The sequence below is a fragment of the Peromyscus californicus genome, unplaced genomic scaffold (genome assembly GCF_007827085.1).
Source record: "Peromyscus californicus insignis strain IS unplaced genomic scaffold, ASM782708v3 Scaffold_13__1_contigs__length_99412109, whole genome shotgun sequence".
Taxonomy (NCBI): domain Eukaryota; kingdom Metazoa; phylum Chordata; class Mammalia; order Rodentia; family Cricetidae; genus Peromyscus; species Peromyscus californicus.
This window is the reverse complement of record NW_026294424.1, coordinates 94,265,541-94,283,747: the sequence shown is the minus strand read 5'-3', so window position 1 is coordinate 94,283,747 and position 18,207 is coordinate 94,265,541. Positions and strand designations below refer to the sequence as shown.

General features: G+C 46.8%; 1 protein-coding gene across 3 annotated transcripts in view; it reads right to left on the bottom strand.

Annotated features, from left to right (window-relative positions):
- Positions 1-18,207, bottom strand: part of Aff1 (ALF transcription elongation factor 1) — a 170,808-nt gene that overhangs the window by 25,846 nt on the left and 126,755 nt on the right. For all 3 annotated transcript variants that reach the window (XM_052735556.1, XM_052735558.1, XM_052735559.1), the window contains 5 exons: positions 15,231-15,317; positions 12,802-12,838; positions 9,240-9,291; positions 2,491-2,545; positions 2,329-2,366 (listed from right to left, as the gene is read on the bottom strand). In XM_052735556.1, coding sequence (XP_052591516.1) covers positions 2,329-2,366; positions 2,491-2,545; positions 9,240-9,291; positions 12,802-12,838; positions 15,231-15,317 — 269 coding nt within the window. The remainder of the gene's footprint in view (positions 1-2,328; positions 2,367-2,490; positions 2,546-9,239; positions 9,292-12,801; positions 12,839-15,230; positions 15,318-18,207) is intronic.

The following is an 18,207-nucleotide window of genomic DNA, read 5'->3' as shown; positions in this document are numbered from 1 at the left end:
TAAAAGCATCCACGCTGGCTCATCATCCCGTGGCCAGGGGCAGTCATCAGATGATGGCAGGCACAAGAGGAGCGGCACCAACACTGGCCTACCATCTGGTAGACGATATAAACAAACCCTGTGCCAGGTGACTAACCAAGGGCTGGTAAACCTGGGCCTGGACAGCCTGCCGTGTTTTCTAAATGAAGTTTTATTAGAACACGCCTGCAACTGTTGTCTTGGAGGCCATCTGTGGTGGCTTTGGTGCTTTGATAGTAGAGCTAAGCAGTTACAGAGAGTTACATGTCCCACAAAGGCTAAAATATTTACTATGTGGCTCATGAAGGTTACTGACTCCTACTATATACAACTCAAAAGAAAAAGTGTTAAGGAAAAGCTAGTGTGTGAAACTCGCTGTATTCTCTACATAGGGCCTAACTACACAGCAACCAGACACCACTGAATACAGAGTTCCTTGGCAGGGTGAGCTCAGAAGTGGCCCAGTCACTTCCTGGTGGAGTCAGACAATGGGCCATTCTTTGTGACTAGCTGGGCATGAACAACTCCAAGTTTTACAAGTCGGCCATTAACTGTAGGTCAATGAGAAAACATATGGATCGAGGCTAGACATATAGTTTCAAACCATATGCAGTCTTAGCTGCCCTAGATGTTATTACTAAAGCAGACATCTTTAACCCTAGCCTTCAATGTTTCCGAACCTCCCTACAATATTCTCAAAACAAACTCTTATTAAGTAATGAATAATAAATAATGTAATAAGAATCGCTGGCTGGGTTCATTTTAGAGCGAACATCGTCCAGGGACGTCCGCTCCTCATGGGACTCCGTCAGCGCTGAGTCGGTGACAGCGGCGGCAGGACCCACTGGGAAGGGAGCTCTTGCTCCTAGCTGTCCCCTGCCCTCTGGCTTCCCTGTGGCCTTTTCCTTAGCTTTTGCAATAGACCAGTTTGTCATAGTTTATGAGTCAACATGAGCCACTTGGAATTTTAACAAGACTGGATATAAATAAACAGGCTGGGTGTACAAATCCGTGAACTGTGTAATTAATGCTTCCTTTACAATTACTAACCACATCATCACTACTGACACTCAGGTTCTTTTCGGTGACCATCTCTCTAAATGACTGGGCACCTTGTAAGTCTTTGTCTATGTGGGACAGGCAGTTTTCACTTTAAATTGCTATATTTAGTACCAGGAGGAAAATACTGTAAAATTAGTTCAAAAATTAGTTTCCATTTCCCAAACACAGAGCATTCCTTTTCTAAAACAGGGCTAACTCATTGGAAGGTGAAAGTAACGCAGCTCCCCTCACATTAAATGTCCTGGGAGTCCCATTTTAAAGCAGCTGAAACTAAGAAAAGAGAGAGAAACCCTGGGAACAAGCTCCGGAAGAATCCAATATGACTGATTTTGAAAACACAGTTATCCATCAGTTTCACAAATACATGGGTTCCTTCCTCTAACTTCTCAAACACTGGGCACACAACGCCAAGGATAAACTGTGTTTAAAGCTTATCTTTAAAATAGTGTTGAAAGTCTCGCTCTATCCTCTGTCTGGCCTCAAACTTTCCATCTGATTGCCTCAGCTTACCACAAGGATTACAGGTGTGCATCGTCATACCTGACTCAATCGGTGGGTGGGGGGCAAGTGTGTAAGCATAAGGGTGAACATGCACATGTGTACAGCGGCGAGTGTGTAAGCATGAGGGTAAACATGCACATGTGTACAGAGGCAAGTGTGTAAGCATGAGGGTGAACATGCACATGTGTACAGAGGCGAGTGTGTAAGCATGAGGGTGAACATGCGCATGTGTACAGGGGCGAGTGTGTAAGCATGAGAGTGAACATGCACATGTGTACAGGGGCAAGTGTGTAAGCATGAGGGTGAACATGCACATGTGTACTAGTGAATACATGTGTTTATGGAGGCCAGGTCAATATGAAGTGTCCTCTTCAATCAATTTCCAGTTTTGAGACAGGGTCTCTCATGGACTCCAGGGAACCTGCCTGTTTCCACACCTGACTCTTACGCAGGTGCTGAATCAAGTCCTGGTGCTCGGAAGGTGAGCACTTTACCAACTCTAACCCCTGAGCTCAAAGAATTTTAACATCAAAACCTCGCTGTGGGTGGTTGCAGGGCCTCTTCCACCTTTACAGGGCTAATGACCTCCCACAGCTGACTCAGGTTTAAAATATAATCAGACTTTTCTTCAACTGCGACCCCGTACCATCCCTTTCGTGAAGCTACAAAGATACTGAGGAAGTCTTTATTCTCATCCGGGTTAGGGGTGTGTGGCGAGGGGTCGATGGGGAGAAATGCAGACAGTACCTTGGAGGTGCAGATGGGGACGGAAGCTTCTCTGCAGCCTGGACGTTCGTGGTAATGGTAATGGCGAGAAGTTCCAAGAAAGAACAGAAACACAGGTTAGGACAAGCGGCGGGCACCTTCGGTGGACTTAGAGGATTCTCCATCTCAGAGTCCAACACTCACCTGTTCAATGTCGCTCTCTTCACTGTCGCTGAGCTGCAGGTCATCCTCGAGCATGCTGGAAAAAAAGACAGGCAGTGGGGCATCTGAGAGAGCTAATAATTTCGGGGGCATTTAGATAGAACACGTGCCTAAAGACACCAAAGAGGGAGACAGCCGGAATAAGCGGGAGGTTTGCTTAGCTCAATTTTCTAGCAACTCAAGCTTTACCATTTTAACACTGGAAGCAGATCAGCCAAGCTCCTACCATGTCAAAAACCAAACTTTCTCCTGGTTTGAACCCTACGGACCTTCTGGCAGCCATTTCTAATGCACCCTAAGACTGTGCCCTCAGCTCCTTCAGTGAGAGTGTCCACACAAACAGAAGACAGAGAACACATACACACAGCACATTCACTTCAACAACTTTCTTCCACGGGCTCTAAGAGAAGCAATAATAATGATTATCCATCCACGTGCTGATGCTGAATGGGTGTGTAAAGTATTTAAACAGAGCTAAGCACACAAAACTTCAAGATGGCTGGACATTACTAATATAGAACACTTTTCCACAGGCCAAAAAAAAAAAAAATCACTCTCTTTTGTCTACTTTGATACAAATCAATGATCGATGTTCTGTTGATTTAATTAGTAATACAAATGGCCCTGTTGTTGGTAAGAAAATATTTTAAACTTACAGATACTAATTCTGGTAGGGAAAAATAAAGTCAGCCCATTTCCTAACATTTATATTGCTACACATTGCTAAGCACTCAGGCTTATGGCAAAATTTTCATATTAAAATAAAATGTTTCTTAGTGGTACATGTTTTCTCATTTGGGCCCGTGCCTTCCCATTCTCATGCTTTTTCCAGAGATCCTCAAATATCAAAGGCATCAATCACTAATCATTCTCTCACACTTCTCTCCAATTTTACAAGCATGCTATTAAAGTTAGAAGTAAAATGGAAAAAAAAATCTGTTTGTGTATTATTTATGTCCCAGAAAACAAACTAAAAATCATTTGGCAGCTCTCAAAATACCTCCTCGGTAATTTGAACAGCACTTCTTACTGAGGCACCATGAAGTAGGAAGGCATGGTTCCTTCAGGAAACCCTGGTTTAAACAAAAATCACTATATTTTCCAATGAGATAAACTGTAGAGCCGGGCTTTTCACAAACGACCATGTGCATGAGGTGTGCAAATTCCACCAGGGGACCATTTCACCAGCACATGTGCTAAAACCCTGCCGCCTCTGTAAGTTTTTTAAAAACTGAAAACTGAAGCTGGGCGTGCTGACTCACACCTCTAATGCGAGCACTCAGGAGGCAGAGGCAGACTGATCTCGGAGTGCAATCTAGGCTAGCCTGGTCTACGGTTTCAGAACAGTTAGAGCTACACATAGAACACCTGTCTCAAAACACAAACAATATAAAAAAGGAGGAGAAGGAAAAAAGAAAAGAGAAAAATTTTAGATACTTGTAAGTTGAAGATCTCACTCAATGTTTATCAAGTAGAAACTAAATTCTTATTTTACTGTGTCTAGAAAACACAGCCTTCAGTCATGGGACTTGGCAGTTGGCCATCGGAATGGTATGCAAAGAAAAGTTACTCAACAGGTTTGCTGCTAGGCTGGCCTGGCTAGGGGACCCAGCAAAAGGTATTATATTTGGAGGAAAACTTCCCAAGATATAACACAACAGGGAGGGGGGAGCCTGGCCACGGGAGCAAAGTGCACTCAGTATTAACCACGGACAACAACACTGCAGGAGCTAACCTTGACCCTGAGCTACTCTACTGGGTTATCTTGTATAAAAATACTCTTTCTTAATTTTCTGTACCACAAATGATCTTGCAACCCCACCACACTCCCACCCACAGCAGAGAATTAAAAGTCCCATTCATGTTTCCCCCTTGCTATGGAATAACACCTAGCTTCTATGGATATATCCTCCTGAAGTCAGTAAAGGCACACACAGGAAGTTCTGAGCTCATCTGAAAATAGCAGGGACCATGGAAAGTCTATAAACTTCTCCTTCTGGAGGTTAGATAGGATGAGAAGTCAACAGTAAAACATTATCTGCTATTCAAGATTCTAAAAGTGGAGACAGTGCTCGGTGAAGGAATACTGCATGAAGACAGATCTGAGTATGCCCTACAAAATAAAAACAAATAATTAAATAATTTCTATGCCTTATGTAAGCTACTGGTGCAATATATGTTTCCTATAGTCTAAATCTGTGAGATAATAAAGAATTAAAAAGCTGGCCAGGCCTGGTGTGGTGGTGCCCACCTTTAATCCCAATGCTCAGGAGGCAGAGGCAGGAGGATGTGAGTTCAAGTCCAACCTGGTCTAAAACCAAACAGATAACAAATAAAATGTCATGGGCCAGTGAAATGGTTCAGAGAGTAAAGGCGGCTGCTTGCCAAGCAGGTTGACTGGAGTTGGACCCCGGGTCCCACATGGTAGAACAGGGAACTGACTCCTACAAGTTGTCTTCTGGCCTCCACATCATCACCGTTCATGGGAACAGCAGGTGGTAGGTGAGTAGGCAGACAGACAGACAGACAAATGTTACAAGGAGGAGGAGAAGAAGAGAAAGAAAAAGGAAGAGGAAGAGGAAGAAGAAGAAGAAGAAGAAGAAGAAGAAGAAGAAGAAGAAGAAGAAGAAGAAGAAGAAGAAGAAGAAGAAGAAGAAGAAGCCGCCGCCATAGTGGCACATGCCTGAAGTCCTAGCACTTAAGAGGTGGGAAGGTTGGGGCAGGAGGATCAACAATTTAAGCTCAAGTACAGAGAAGAACAAGTTCAAATTCCAGGCCAGTCTGGACTACATGAGACTTCTCAAAAAACCAAAAGCAAAGACCTAACTCAGATGAGAATCAGCAGACAGAAGTACACTGGCAGTGTCTGCTGATCCAGCCAAGAGCAACCACAAAACCTTCCAGAGAACAGTTTACGACACCAGATGTGGGTGACTCAGCATTCACATCGGTATGCTACCAGGGGTAGGCAGTGAGAAGTCATTTCAAGTTTTTAATAAGAGAGATGTATAACACCTATAGTTTACTTAAAAATCATAATCAAATCTTGCTAACAGGGGAATTCATGAGTGCTGTTATGATTTTTCAAGAGCAGAAGGAAACTCTCCAGTTGCAGAAAGTGGAGCTTGGGCACAAGAGAGGAGTGTTGCTCATGTCTCCTGTTGTTCCGTAAGCAATTCAGGTTTGTGCGGTATCTGGGGGGGGGACTGGTCCCTGAACACGGAGGATGAGACGAATCACACTTGGGCAAGAACTTTGTTCCCTCTAAATGAGAACTGAAATCTCCCAGATCCAGTCCAGCTCCTGTCTGTAAAACCTAGGCCAAGAGAGCAGCAGTCGATGTATGAACGACAGCACGGGTGTGTGCTCCTGCGTTCCTGAAGGAGAGGGTGACACCTCAACACCTCGTAACATCAAACTCCCGCCTGACAGTTTCGACAATTTACTTCTGATGACACTTATCCACCAATGACACTTTCAGTTAGAGCTGCCCGTGAGCATCCAAGCAAAACATCATCCAACAGTAGACGTTAACTTTTTATAAAATGGCAAGAGAAAAAAATTAATTTTCTTAATACGATTTAAGTTAACTGGGACAAGCAAACTGTGTCATCAGACCTCATTCTTAAGGACATTTGGGGATTGGGGATGTAAATTTCCAGGAGTCCGAGCAAGGCCCAGGGTTCAATCCCCTGGACTACAGAAAAACAAAACACAATCAACAAGGCCAGAAGGCCCAGAGCCCTTCAGCTGACATTAAGTCTTGCTATGGTGACTAAAATAGTACACTGAGGACTGGCCCTCCCATCTGCGCCAAGGTATTTAAAAACCAGCACTATTGAGACAACTTGTATACTCAGGGTTATTTACAAAAATATCAGACTTCCCCTGGCTGTCATTAACGCCCCTTCCTTCTCCTGCAAGGCCAGGTAGCCCTGAAGTCCGGCCTTCCCTCTTTCGAACAGGATTTTCCAGGTAAGTCAGACTTCAAGGGGAGAGTGATTTCTGTCTTTACCCCTTTATTCCAAGTAGGGGTTGATTTCAGGGGCAACGAACAATCAAAGGTAGGAAAGCACCTTTTCCATCAGCTCATCAGTGAGGGGGAAGAGAGCACAAGCAGCAGTGAGTGTGGACCTCTCTACAGCTCCTAAGGCATGGGTGCCACACGCCCCCCCAGGGGTTGCCAACTGCCCCGGGCTCCCAGAAAGGAACCGTACAGAAGACACAATTACCCCTAGGAAGAGGAAACGTGCTGCGTGTTGTCCTGAAACTGCAGATCTTGGAAAGGAAGTGGACTGCTAAGGCAAGCACCGTTGGACAAACATACCCTCCCTGAACTTGGAGACAAACAGCAGTGCTAACACCTTGGTGATCAGTACCGGCAGGGCTTTGCCCAAAGGCTCAGAAGCAACTAGAGCTTAAGACACACGCACACAAAAGCAGCATGTTCAAACAGACATTCCGCTTAGGCATTCAGTCTACCACTCGGCTCCTCCACCCAAGGCTGGACAGACACAAGGGTGACCACAGACTGTCAACAGTTTGGGCTCTCCCACTGGCCTCTCCTCCTTCCATGTCCACTCTTCTTTTAAATGGGTTAGCTACTTCCAGATCTACCAGGATCAAGACTGTTCTTTTCTTTTTTTTTTAAGTCAGAGCATAAACAACCCTGCAATTAACAATCCTGAAGTGCAAGGGACAATAGACCATTGCCCAACACTCCACCTGCCGCCACTCAGGCAGCCTAACTACACGGGAGCCTGGATGTTGTCACTGGATCAAATTAATCACTGGCTCTAAGGAGCCCGCCACACTAAGAGTGAGAACACTACGGCATAAACTCACTCACTCTCCACTAGAGGCAAGCACATAAAAGGAATTCCTCTGTTCATGGGGTGCATTTCATTTTGGCACTTGTCAAGAGTGTGAACCCAGTACCCCACACCACGGCTGAAACCTCACACAACCTTCTTACCTAACTTCCTCCACCTTCCCTCCCATCCTCACCTGCCCGCTCCTGCTCCTGTTCTCCTGTTCGTACCCTCTCCCTGCGTACCTAAAGAGCACCTCGTGTACTCCTTTCAAATATCAATTAGCAGTTTTTATTTAGAAAATTCCATCACGGGATATAAGTCCATTGGTTTCTCTGATTTCAATGGTTGCTATGCAGTTCCTAGGACACTAGCCTGCATGTGATGGACAGAGGAGGAAGTGACTTCCTCCTACTCACTCTCAGGCGCCCACTCGTATTTCATGCTTCACTCATACACTGGAGACCCAGCTCCTTCCTGTGCTTGGTGCCACTGCTCTGCCCGGTCTGCTCCCTGCCGAACTGACCGCTGGGTGAACACAGGGCTTCAGTTCTCCCCCCTGGATGCCCCCACAGACAATGGCCAGGACCTTCTTTGGTGACCAGGGCTTAATCCCCAACATCCAACCATCACAAACAAGTGCAGAGCCTGGTAACCTGGGGCGGTCTCCCAGACTCTCAACGGCATCGGTCCCTGGCCCAGCTCCTCCTTTCTCCCCATAGTCTAAGCCAGTGATTCAAAACTGCCAGCAAAATTCCCCAAAATGAAAAAAAAAAAAAAAAATAGAGAAAAGGGGAAATGCAAGTGGCATAGGTTTGCTGGGTTTTGTCTTTTTCAAGTAGAGGACACTAATAAGCAAAAACTCCTCATCCACCAAGACCACAATAAAGTATATTCTGACCAAGCAAAAGAAACCATCCTTCAGACAAGGAAAGTTTATCTACCAAAACTCTTACATTGCTGTTCATTTTTATGTTGAAGTGAAAAGTACTCTATCAAGGAGCTGGTCTTTGACAACAAAGACTTAACCCTGTCTCATTCAGGCACAATGACATGCAATACACTCTTCTACTCAACTGACGTTTTTTAGCAATGCCCATTCTCCAAAACACAAGGGACATATACTATGCCTAAGAAATAGAAGAAACGGGCTGAAGAGATGGCTCAGCAGTTAAGAACACTGGCTGTTATTCCAGAAGACCAGAGTTCAATTCCCAGCACTCCATGGTTCACAACCCTCTGTAACTCCAGTTCCAGGGTACCTAACGCCCCCTTCTGGCCCCCAGGAGCACCTGCACCATCGGTCTACCAGTGACAGACAACTCAGACATGGAGGGGGGACCTGAGCAGACGCCTCACTCCGTTCCTAGCAGTTACCTCAGGAGGGGTAGGAGGGGCAGTAAAGAGATAGTAATTCGATACTTCAAAAAAATAAAGTGGGTCAAAATGCCGAATCTATAACGTGAAGATTAAAGTGTTCCAAAAACCCAGAATACATTTAGCCGTGCCTGGCCTGGATAAGAACATCTGCGTGGCAGGACAAGCTCCTGCCATTAAATAGGCCAGGAAATGGCAGAAAATCTCACTCCACACATCCCCCATTTTCAACTCCCAAAGCTAAAACTATTTAAGTTTGATTTTAAAAGCCAAAGCCTTCTGAGTTCCACAGTCAATGCATAAATAATAGCTCAAAACCTTTCTTTCCAGAAAACCCCTCAGCACATTCTCCTGTAGTGCATAAACCTTGATCCAGATGCAACCGTGGCCCATTTCCTCCCTCTACAATGCAGCGGTATTTTATGAATGCCATTAACTGAAAACGGGAGGGAGGAGCCTACATAATGGACTTACACGGGAAATTTCAATGTCATATTATCAAATTTTAATAAATGAAGGTAGGTTTTTCCTTTTTCTACTTACGATGTTCCTTGCTGGGAACTGGGATGGGTTTTGGAAGGCGTATCATATTGTTCTGTGGGGAGGAAGACACAGTCAGAGCAGCGTGGACACACATTTATGAAATCATAAACTCTCAGTTCCCTCTCCAGTGCCTCCTCCCTGTACCCAGACACAGTATAAACTCTGCACTGGCCACTGCACTCGGCAGTCTCCTACGGCCCTGTGAGAGAGAGAGAGCTTGTTCAGAAACAAAACGTCAGCAACAAATCCTTAATAAGCCAGAGCTACTTTGAATACAGGGCTTGAGAATGCCACCCCAACTTGCTGGTAACTTTCAAGCTGTGGGAGAGAGTTTCTGTTCTTGATGACAGTTGACTGGGTTCCTATGGGTGCTCTATGGCAATGCTGTCCTCATATCCCACCTGGCTTGACTTCCAGGTCCATCCGTGACTGCATGGCCTCTGTCCTACCTGGCCCTCCTGGAGTCAATGTCCCATAGCCTAATTCATTCACTCAGCACCTATTTACAGACTGCCTGGTAGAAACCAATATGTGTAAAAACATCTGGCCCTGTCTTTAAATGTGCTTTCAGTTGCCTGAGGGATATGAAACAGATCCACAAACATTCACAACCTAGGGCAGTGTGCAGTTAGTACACATGGCAATTATGTAAATTTACTGTCCCGATTCCTGAATAGCCACTCTATAATGTCCAAGGAAGGCAAACTATATGGAAGGCATGAGATGGCTGAATCACAGAGAATCTGTGGGATCCTACCAGCGTGAGTGCACAAAGACCTTCAGGAGGAAGGAGAGCGAATGTGGAGAAGTGGAGGAGTCAGGCCCCAGGTCTGTCCCAGGTGAGGATGCGTGTGTGTGGAGTACAGTGACCAGCAGGGGTGAGAGCCAGGTTCACAGAACTCTGGGTCCAGGACAGAAAGTTCAGGGCCACAGCACAGGGGTGCCTCAGAGAGATTGGTCTCTAACTCATTCCCTGGTGAGCACTACAGGGAACAGGAAGTGAGGTAATACACCAGATGGGTAGTAGCCAGTGTGGAAATGTGGAAAGTTAACATGGGCACCTTTTAGGCAGGGGTGGCAACTCTTTCACTCTTGCAGTTACCCACTCTCTCCTCACGGTGGCAGCAGCTCTCATAGTTTCAAATTACGGCCTAGACAGCTAGAGCTCTGATGCAGAGGCATTCTCAAGGACTCCCAAGGGGTCGTCCTGACAGGGCTGCAAGTTGGAAAACCTTAGGCGACCGACCGTGTTGTGTGAGCTCAGACATAAACAGCAGGACACTCGGATAAAAGCCCTACACCTCTCTCCAGATTCCAAAACCTAAATACCAGGACCAATATGCCCAGCGTTTTTAAAAAAAGTAGGAATTCCAAGGCCAGTCTGGTCTACAGAGTGAGTTCCAGGACAGCCAAGGATGCATAGAGAAACCCCATTGTGATAGATAGATAGATAGATAGATAGATAGATAGATAGATAGATAGATAGATAGATAGACAGACAGACAGACAGACAGTTGCTGGCATTCTTTGAGAAGTGCACTGCTGTCTTAATTAGTGTCTCTATGGCCGTGGTAAAACAGGACCAAAGGCAACTTGGAGAGTAAAGAATTTCATTGTACACCTTTGTGGTCCATCACCCAGGGAAGTCAGGGCAGGAACTCAAGGCAGGAACCTTAGCAGCATGAACTGGAGCAGAGACCATGGAAGAACGCTGCTGCTTACTGGCTTGCTCTCCTCCTGGCTTGTTCAACCTGCTTTCTTACTGCACTCAGGACCACCAGCCCCTGGCGACATGCCCACAGCGAGCTGGGCCCTCCCACATCTGCTAGTCATCAGGTAAACGCCCCACGGGCTTGCCCACGGGCCAACCTGCCAGAGGCAGTTTCTCACTGCGGTCCCCTCTTCCAAAACGACTCTAGCTTCTGTCAAGTTGCCATAAAATTAGCCAACACATGACATTCTTCAATAGAAGATTCTTTTTTTACAGAAGACTCTATACTTCTCCCCTTCCTCACCTAACAATCATGTCTCTCTTTCAGGCCACAAAGGCCACATTCTCATTAGGATAAAGTTCCCAAAATACCAAGAGAAAAAGCAGCAGCCCTTGCATTACCCTGAGGTAGCAACACCCAAGACCACCACCAGAGTCTGACAGTCCCAAAGCTCCTCGGGCCAAGGGATGCTTCATCTTCCATCAATTCAACAGTGGGATGGGGTAAAGGGTCTGTCTTTATACAGTTAGAACTAGCAGCCACACGGCCATGCCCCCACGGGAGGCACAAAAGCCTGCAGACAGAAGCAGACAGAAGGGAAGAGAAAGCAAAAAAGAAAAGAGACATACAGAAACCCCAACCATAGCTGGGCTGGCACTCCACTTTCAGGACTCACTACCACTGTACCGGTCATGTGTCCCCGGACTGATTGCCCAAGTGTTGGGGCCTGACATGGCCATCAATTTCAGTTACACGCCTTTACACAGTACTGTGGCAATATAATCAGGGCACAGTGTGGAGAGGCCATTTGGTTCTGACTTCTTTACAAGATGGCATTCTGTCTCCCTGGACAGAGGAACAGTAGCCTGGTCTATCTACCAGCATCAGACAGCAGGGCAGGTCAAGTTCGTGCATATGCTTGTAAAAAGCTGAGACTATGGCCCAATGAAGGTTGACTGACAAAAATAGCTGCGGGAAAGACATGCTCTCAGACAGTAATCCACTCAACCCTAGTCTAGAGGGCTCTGTTCTGATTCTGGCTCTTCCCTGTCTTCATACCTTAGAGATTCAAGCAAGAAAAATCATCAAGAAAAAGAAGGGGGGGGGGTGACTGAACACAATCGCCTCTGTGGACATTTGTAAGCTCCCCTCCCCCAAGCCTCATCTACACAGCACTAACACTTCATTCCTTCGAAGTCATCTGCTGCCTGGCTCCGTCACCTGGCAGAGTCTCTTCCCCTTCACTTGTTCTGACCAACTGAATGACTGCAAATATTCTAGGGATCTTTGTAAAGCTTGACGGGCAAATAAGTAACCAGGACATGGTCCATCGCTCTGAGTGGTTACTGTTCAAGAGAAGGTGGGGTCCTGTTAGTTACCCAGATTCTCCAGAACTTACAGCCCTTAAAAAAGGGACCAAGAAAAAAAATCACTTGGCTGCAGACAGAGGAACACAGTGAGCTGTGCTCAACATAACCCAGGTGTCAGCAGGTGTGGTGGTGCACGCCTTTAATCCAGCAGGGTGGGCAGACCTCTGAGTACAGGATATAGCAAGGGCTACACAGAGAAACCCTGTTTCAAACATTAAAAAAAAAAAAAAAAAACAGCAACAACAACAACCACCATGAGTCATGCAATACTAACTCCTATTTGTTCTGATTTTCATGAAAACGGATTACTTCCAATTATACCTACAGAGTGGCCCCCTGTGTTTGCTTTCTTTCCTAGTCTCTGTGGGAGTTTGTTACAAATGTATCATCATTAAATCTGCTAACATTTATTTATTTTATTTTTTTAAAAAAGCACACTTTGTTCTGCGATGCAATACTCGGTTCCAGATATTCACTTACTTTGGCTTTGGGTTGCAGTACTGACATGCAAAGGATCCTAGAAAGAAAAAGGTCGTTAGAGATGTGTGGCCTACAGCCTACAGGTGACACTCTGCAGGCTTAGAAAAACGACAGCTTCATAAAACTCAGATACAGAGAGGACGACTAAATGATGGTGTGGACACCACTCACTGTGCTCACCTCCTACATTTCACATTTCACTGCACGGTACAAGCATCCGCCCTCCAGCCAATCATCCCTCATACTGAATAGACAAGAAACATGTGGAACAATCTGATTCCTCAGGGAATCTCTTTCCTTGTTTCCTGGCTTTCCAGAATTTACCTTCCCTTCGGTATTGAGCAATTATAATTGCATTGTTTAAGGTTTTATTTTAAAACCATTATTAAGCCGGGCAGCAGTGGCACACACCTTTAATCCCAGTACTTGAGAGGCATAGCCAGGTGGATCTCTGTGAGTTCCAGGCCAACCTGGTCTACAAAGTGAGATCCAGGACAGGCACCAAAACCACACAGAGAAACCCTGTCTCAAAAAAACAAAACAAACAAACAAAATTATTGATGGACCTTGTTTATAAACTGGGAAGAATAACTACAGTAAATTTGGGGTTTTACTGGTACAACTTCTGAAAACAGTACTGTGGAATTACCTATAAATATGAATGCATGCATACCAGGCCAGACAATGCAGATCTCCAAGTGTTTGGAATACATCCTGAAGGTTATTTAAAAGCATACTCCAAGAACAGAGAGATGCCTGAAGGGTTAGGAGCACTTCCTGCTCTTCCAGAGGATCAGAGTGACTCCCAGCACCAACACAACAGCCCATAACTATTTAAAACACCAGTACCAGAGGAACCATTGCCCTCTTCTGGCCTCTGTGGGCACTGCATACATGTGGTGCACAGACATGCATGCAGGCAAAACAGCCATACACATAAAATATATATACATATTTCTTAAAGTAAAAGCCAAAAATAAAATGATGGCTGTGTTGATAAACCACTTAAAAACAGGTCCAAGATTCATTTGTCTGTATGGAAACCAGGATTAGTGTTTGCCATTCACTTTAAAGAAAATTTACGAACTATGAGATATATGCAAGGTTTGCACGTGTGCATTCATATAGATGTATGTGTCTAGAAACCCAAACTTGTAGTCATCAATCTACCTCAGCTAACTTCCCCCTCTTTGTTTTTCCATCTCTATAGGAAAAATCTTCAAATGAGAAACCAGACTGAGAAGTTCTGAATGCTGTAAGATATAAAGCCCTATACAGTTCTAAGATATTCTTACCAATATGCGATGGAGAGAGAATAGGTTATCTAAAACCCTTCTAACATTCTGTAAAAGCTAAACTGTGGCCTTTAGCCCAGTCTCCAAAGATTCCAGGCAACCATGTTCAGAGCAACACCCCAACTTCTCGCTGCTGTGGACACTGTCCTCTCCTGCACCCCGATCTCTCACTGCTGTGGACACTGTCCTGTCCTGCACCCCGACCTCCCACTGCTGTGGACACTGTCCTGTCCTGCACCCCAACCTCCCACTGCTGTGGGCACTGTCCTGTCCTGCACCCCGATCTCTCACTGCTGTGGACACTGTCCTGTCCTGCACCCCGACCTCCCACTGCTGTGGACACTGTCCTGTCCTGCACCCCAACCTCCCACTGCTGTGGGCACTGTTCTGCCCTGCACCCCAACTTCTGACTGCTGGGGGCACTGTCCTGTCCTGCACCCCGACCTCTCACTGCTGTGGGCACTGTCCTGTCCTGCACCCCAACCTCTCACTGCTGTGGGCACTGTCCTGTCCTGCACCCCGACCTCTCATTGCTGTGGGCACTGTCCTGTCCTGCACCCCGACCTCCCACTGCTGTGGACACTGTCCTGTCCTGCACCCCGACCTCTCATTGCTGTGGGCACTGTCCTGTCCTGCACCCCGACCTCCCACTGCTGTGGACACTGTCCTGTCCTGCACCCCGACCTCTCATTGCTGTGGGCACTGTCCTGTCCTGCACCCCGACCTCTCACTGCTGTGGGCACTGTCCCGTCCTGCACCCCGACCTCCCACTGCTGTGGGCACTGTCCTGTCCTGCACCCCGACCTCTCACTGCTGTGGGCACTGTCCTGTCCTGCACCCCGACCTCCCACTGCTGGGGGCACTGTCCTGTCCTGCACCCCGACCTCTCACTGCTGTGGGCACTGTCCCGTCCTGCACCCCGACCTCCCACTGCTGTGGGCACTGTCCTGTCTTGCACCCCGACCTCCCACTGCTGTGGACACTGTCCTGTCCTGCACCCCGACCTCTCATTGCTGTGGGCACTGTCCTGTCCTGCACCCTGACCTCCCACTGCTGGGGGCACTGTCCTGTCCTGCACCCCGACCTCTCACTGCTGTGGACACTGTGGCGGTTGTGATTTATGGAATTAATTACCTTTGTAGGGAAAGGAAACCGGGATGGCTCGGCTGTACTGGGCGTGTGTATGGCTGTCAGAGGAGGGGGCCACGAGTGAGTCATTTCCTAGAAAGAGATTTGGAAAAGGAAGAAAAAGCAAGTATAAGTGGAACATCCATGCCAGTTGGTTCTGAACTTAAAATGCAGAATGGATAGTGATCCACAGAAAGCACATTCTCACGGGGTATTTCATCCACTTTTAGAACAACGCCTGCACCAGGCCTCACTGGCCACTGAACTTACAAAACTGACAGAAAGCAGCATAAGGACAGGGGTAGAAAGGACTGGGCCCAGCACCGAACGCCACAGTGCACAGGGGCTTCAGCAGGTGCTGGCGACCTCGGGCAGCTCTGACTACTGGAAGTGGCAGACGGAGCAGGGCAGGCGGAGCCGGGGAAGGCGGCGGATCAGCACATTCTTCCACCCAGCTTCTTTACTGCACTTCCGGGAATTATTGGAGTTCAAAGGAAGAACTTTCCTGCCTGACTTAGACAAGTCATGCAGGCCACTTGCTCCACTCAGGAGGGTTCTAATAGATTTGACCCTTCCCTGGCAGCACTATTCACCCGCTTTCAGAAGCAAAACTTTAATCTTTATTCCCTATTTTCTTGGTTAAAGGCAAGATTTCTAAAACTTACAAATTAATATGCTTTTCAGAACTATCCTATTTATGTTACTTTGCTTAAAAGCTTGAGGGAGCTGGGGCAGTGGTGGTGCACATCTTTAATCTCAGCACTCATGAGGCAGAGGCAGGCGATCTCTGAGTTCGAGGCCAGCCTGGTCTACAGAGAGTTCCAGGATAGCCAGGGTGTCACAGAGAAACTCTATCTCAAAAAACACAAAAACAAACAAAAGCACCTTAAGGGGAAATAGGTATGGCAGATTAAAAGTGTATAATCAGGAATACACACGTATATGCACATGAACACACACACACACACTGAGAGGGCTAAAATGGTGTTAGATAAGCATTTCAAGATGAAGAAACTCATTTTTTACAAATTAAAAAAAAAAAAGGAAGACGTAAATGATGGAGCCAAAGCCCAGAAGGAGCAGAAGGCTGAGCAGAGGTTATAGGCTTCTGTCTCCCTAGCTACTGCAAAGAAGTCACGTGTTCACACCTGGCTACAAAGGGGACTTAACAACTCTCAGTCACACCGAGTCACCTCCTCTGCACACCACACTCTAGCGTAGCACTGCGTGCCTGTCAAGACCCTGCCTGGCTCCTGTCTGAGTGATGCCATCCTGGCTTCTCAACAAGGGAAGATGGCCTCTGGGCACATACATGCAGGACCACCCTACCTACTGGCTCTTCCCTACTGCCCTGGTGAGTGGTCACAGCAACAGGTGAGAGTAAGAGACATTGGATGTGCTGAGGCAACATGACTGATGTGAGATTTATTGGTTTGCTTGTTTTTTAAAGACACTCTGCTCTTAACAACGGAGCCATCTCTCCAGCCCCTGGTGTGGGCTCTGACTACTTGTTAAAAGTGAACTCATACCTTATTGGTTACAGGCCATCTGCTTTGCCCCAACTGGATCTCTGTCAGCAAGAGTGGCCTGAATTCTGGGCATCAGCTCTCACTAAAAGATAAGCTCTGACCACTTACTTTTGTGAGGGTAATTTAAGTAAGTGCTCGGGTACATGGAATCAAAAGACAGTTAAGTAGAAACAGCACAACCTTTAGGTAGAGGTTGCCCGCCTGGGGCGCCTGCCTCAGGCTCTTTGCTGCTGAGACTGAAGCCTGCACCCAACATCAGCCATCGCCTGCATTTAACTGAAACATAGTTTTCCAGGCGTTTCAATCCTTTACCCAGTGAGCTTCTTTGCTCAGTCGGCATACGCTTGGTGTGGAAGTCACTGAAGAGCTTGAAACAGCATCCTAATGTTTTCCAAGAATTTATTGGAGTTGTGATGACATCTGTGACCTTTTACTACCAATTACCCCTAACAGTGCCCGTAGCCTAAGGCTGTGTGCCCCAAGGAATCAGGCAGCTGTGAGGTACATAAACTCTTGCAGAATCTTAAGTGGTTCCTGGTCTGAAAGAATTCCACATTTCCCTAAATGCCTCAGGCATTAGGAAAATTGGGGCCATTACAAAGAAGAGAAAGTTGAGCAGGTAGTCTGGAGGCTCAGACTTGACTCCACTCCATCCCTCGCCCTTCGGCCCCTCCCCCATTGGGCCCCCTCCCCCATCGGGAGCCTCCTCTCTCCTCCTTGCTCATTTTCCCCCAGACCTGCTGTGTTGCTCTAGCTGTTTCTCTAAAACACAAACCTGTCTAACCTTAAGACTTCACCTCACTATTCACCCACTTCCTTTGTTCACTGGTCTGTCTGTCTGTCTGTCTGTTCTTGCCCCTATCACTGCATTGTAACTTTTCCTTTCCTACCTTGGTCCCCACGAAAGCAATGACTCTGTCCTCTTTACTGGCATCCTAGTATCTAAAATTGTGTCGGGATAGCAAATAGATGAATAAGAAAGCAATAATGCCACTCTGTATGAAGCCAGCAAGACGGCTGCACTGGGGTGAGGCCGACGCGTATTCTTCCAAGGCCCCTGGGACCAGGCCACTCAAACACAGGACGTGCTGCAGGTCTCAGGGAGTACACCGCTTCCCCTTCATTAGAAAAAACACTTTCAGCCTAAACATGGCCCCTGAGAACCAGTGAAAACTGACACCAAGCGTCGTACATCATCCATGGCTGGTTTGTACTCTTAGGGAACTGTCAGTGGACTCCTGGCAATCTGAATAAATTGTTGACATAAGATCAAGAGTGGGAACCCTGGGCAGAGGACACTGGGTCAGGACAGGAAAGACAGGTACAGTGCACTGGGGTCCCCACTAGCTCAGAGAGGTGGAACAGAAAGGACAGAGTTGGGGTGTCTGGGCATCTTCCAGCTGTCACTTCTGGGTTCAAAGTGGAAACATACAGTCTTTGCTTGCATTTTTTGC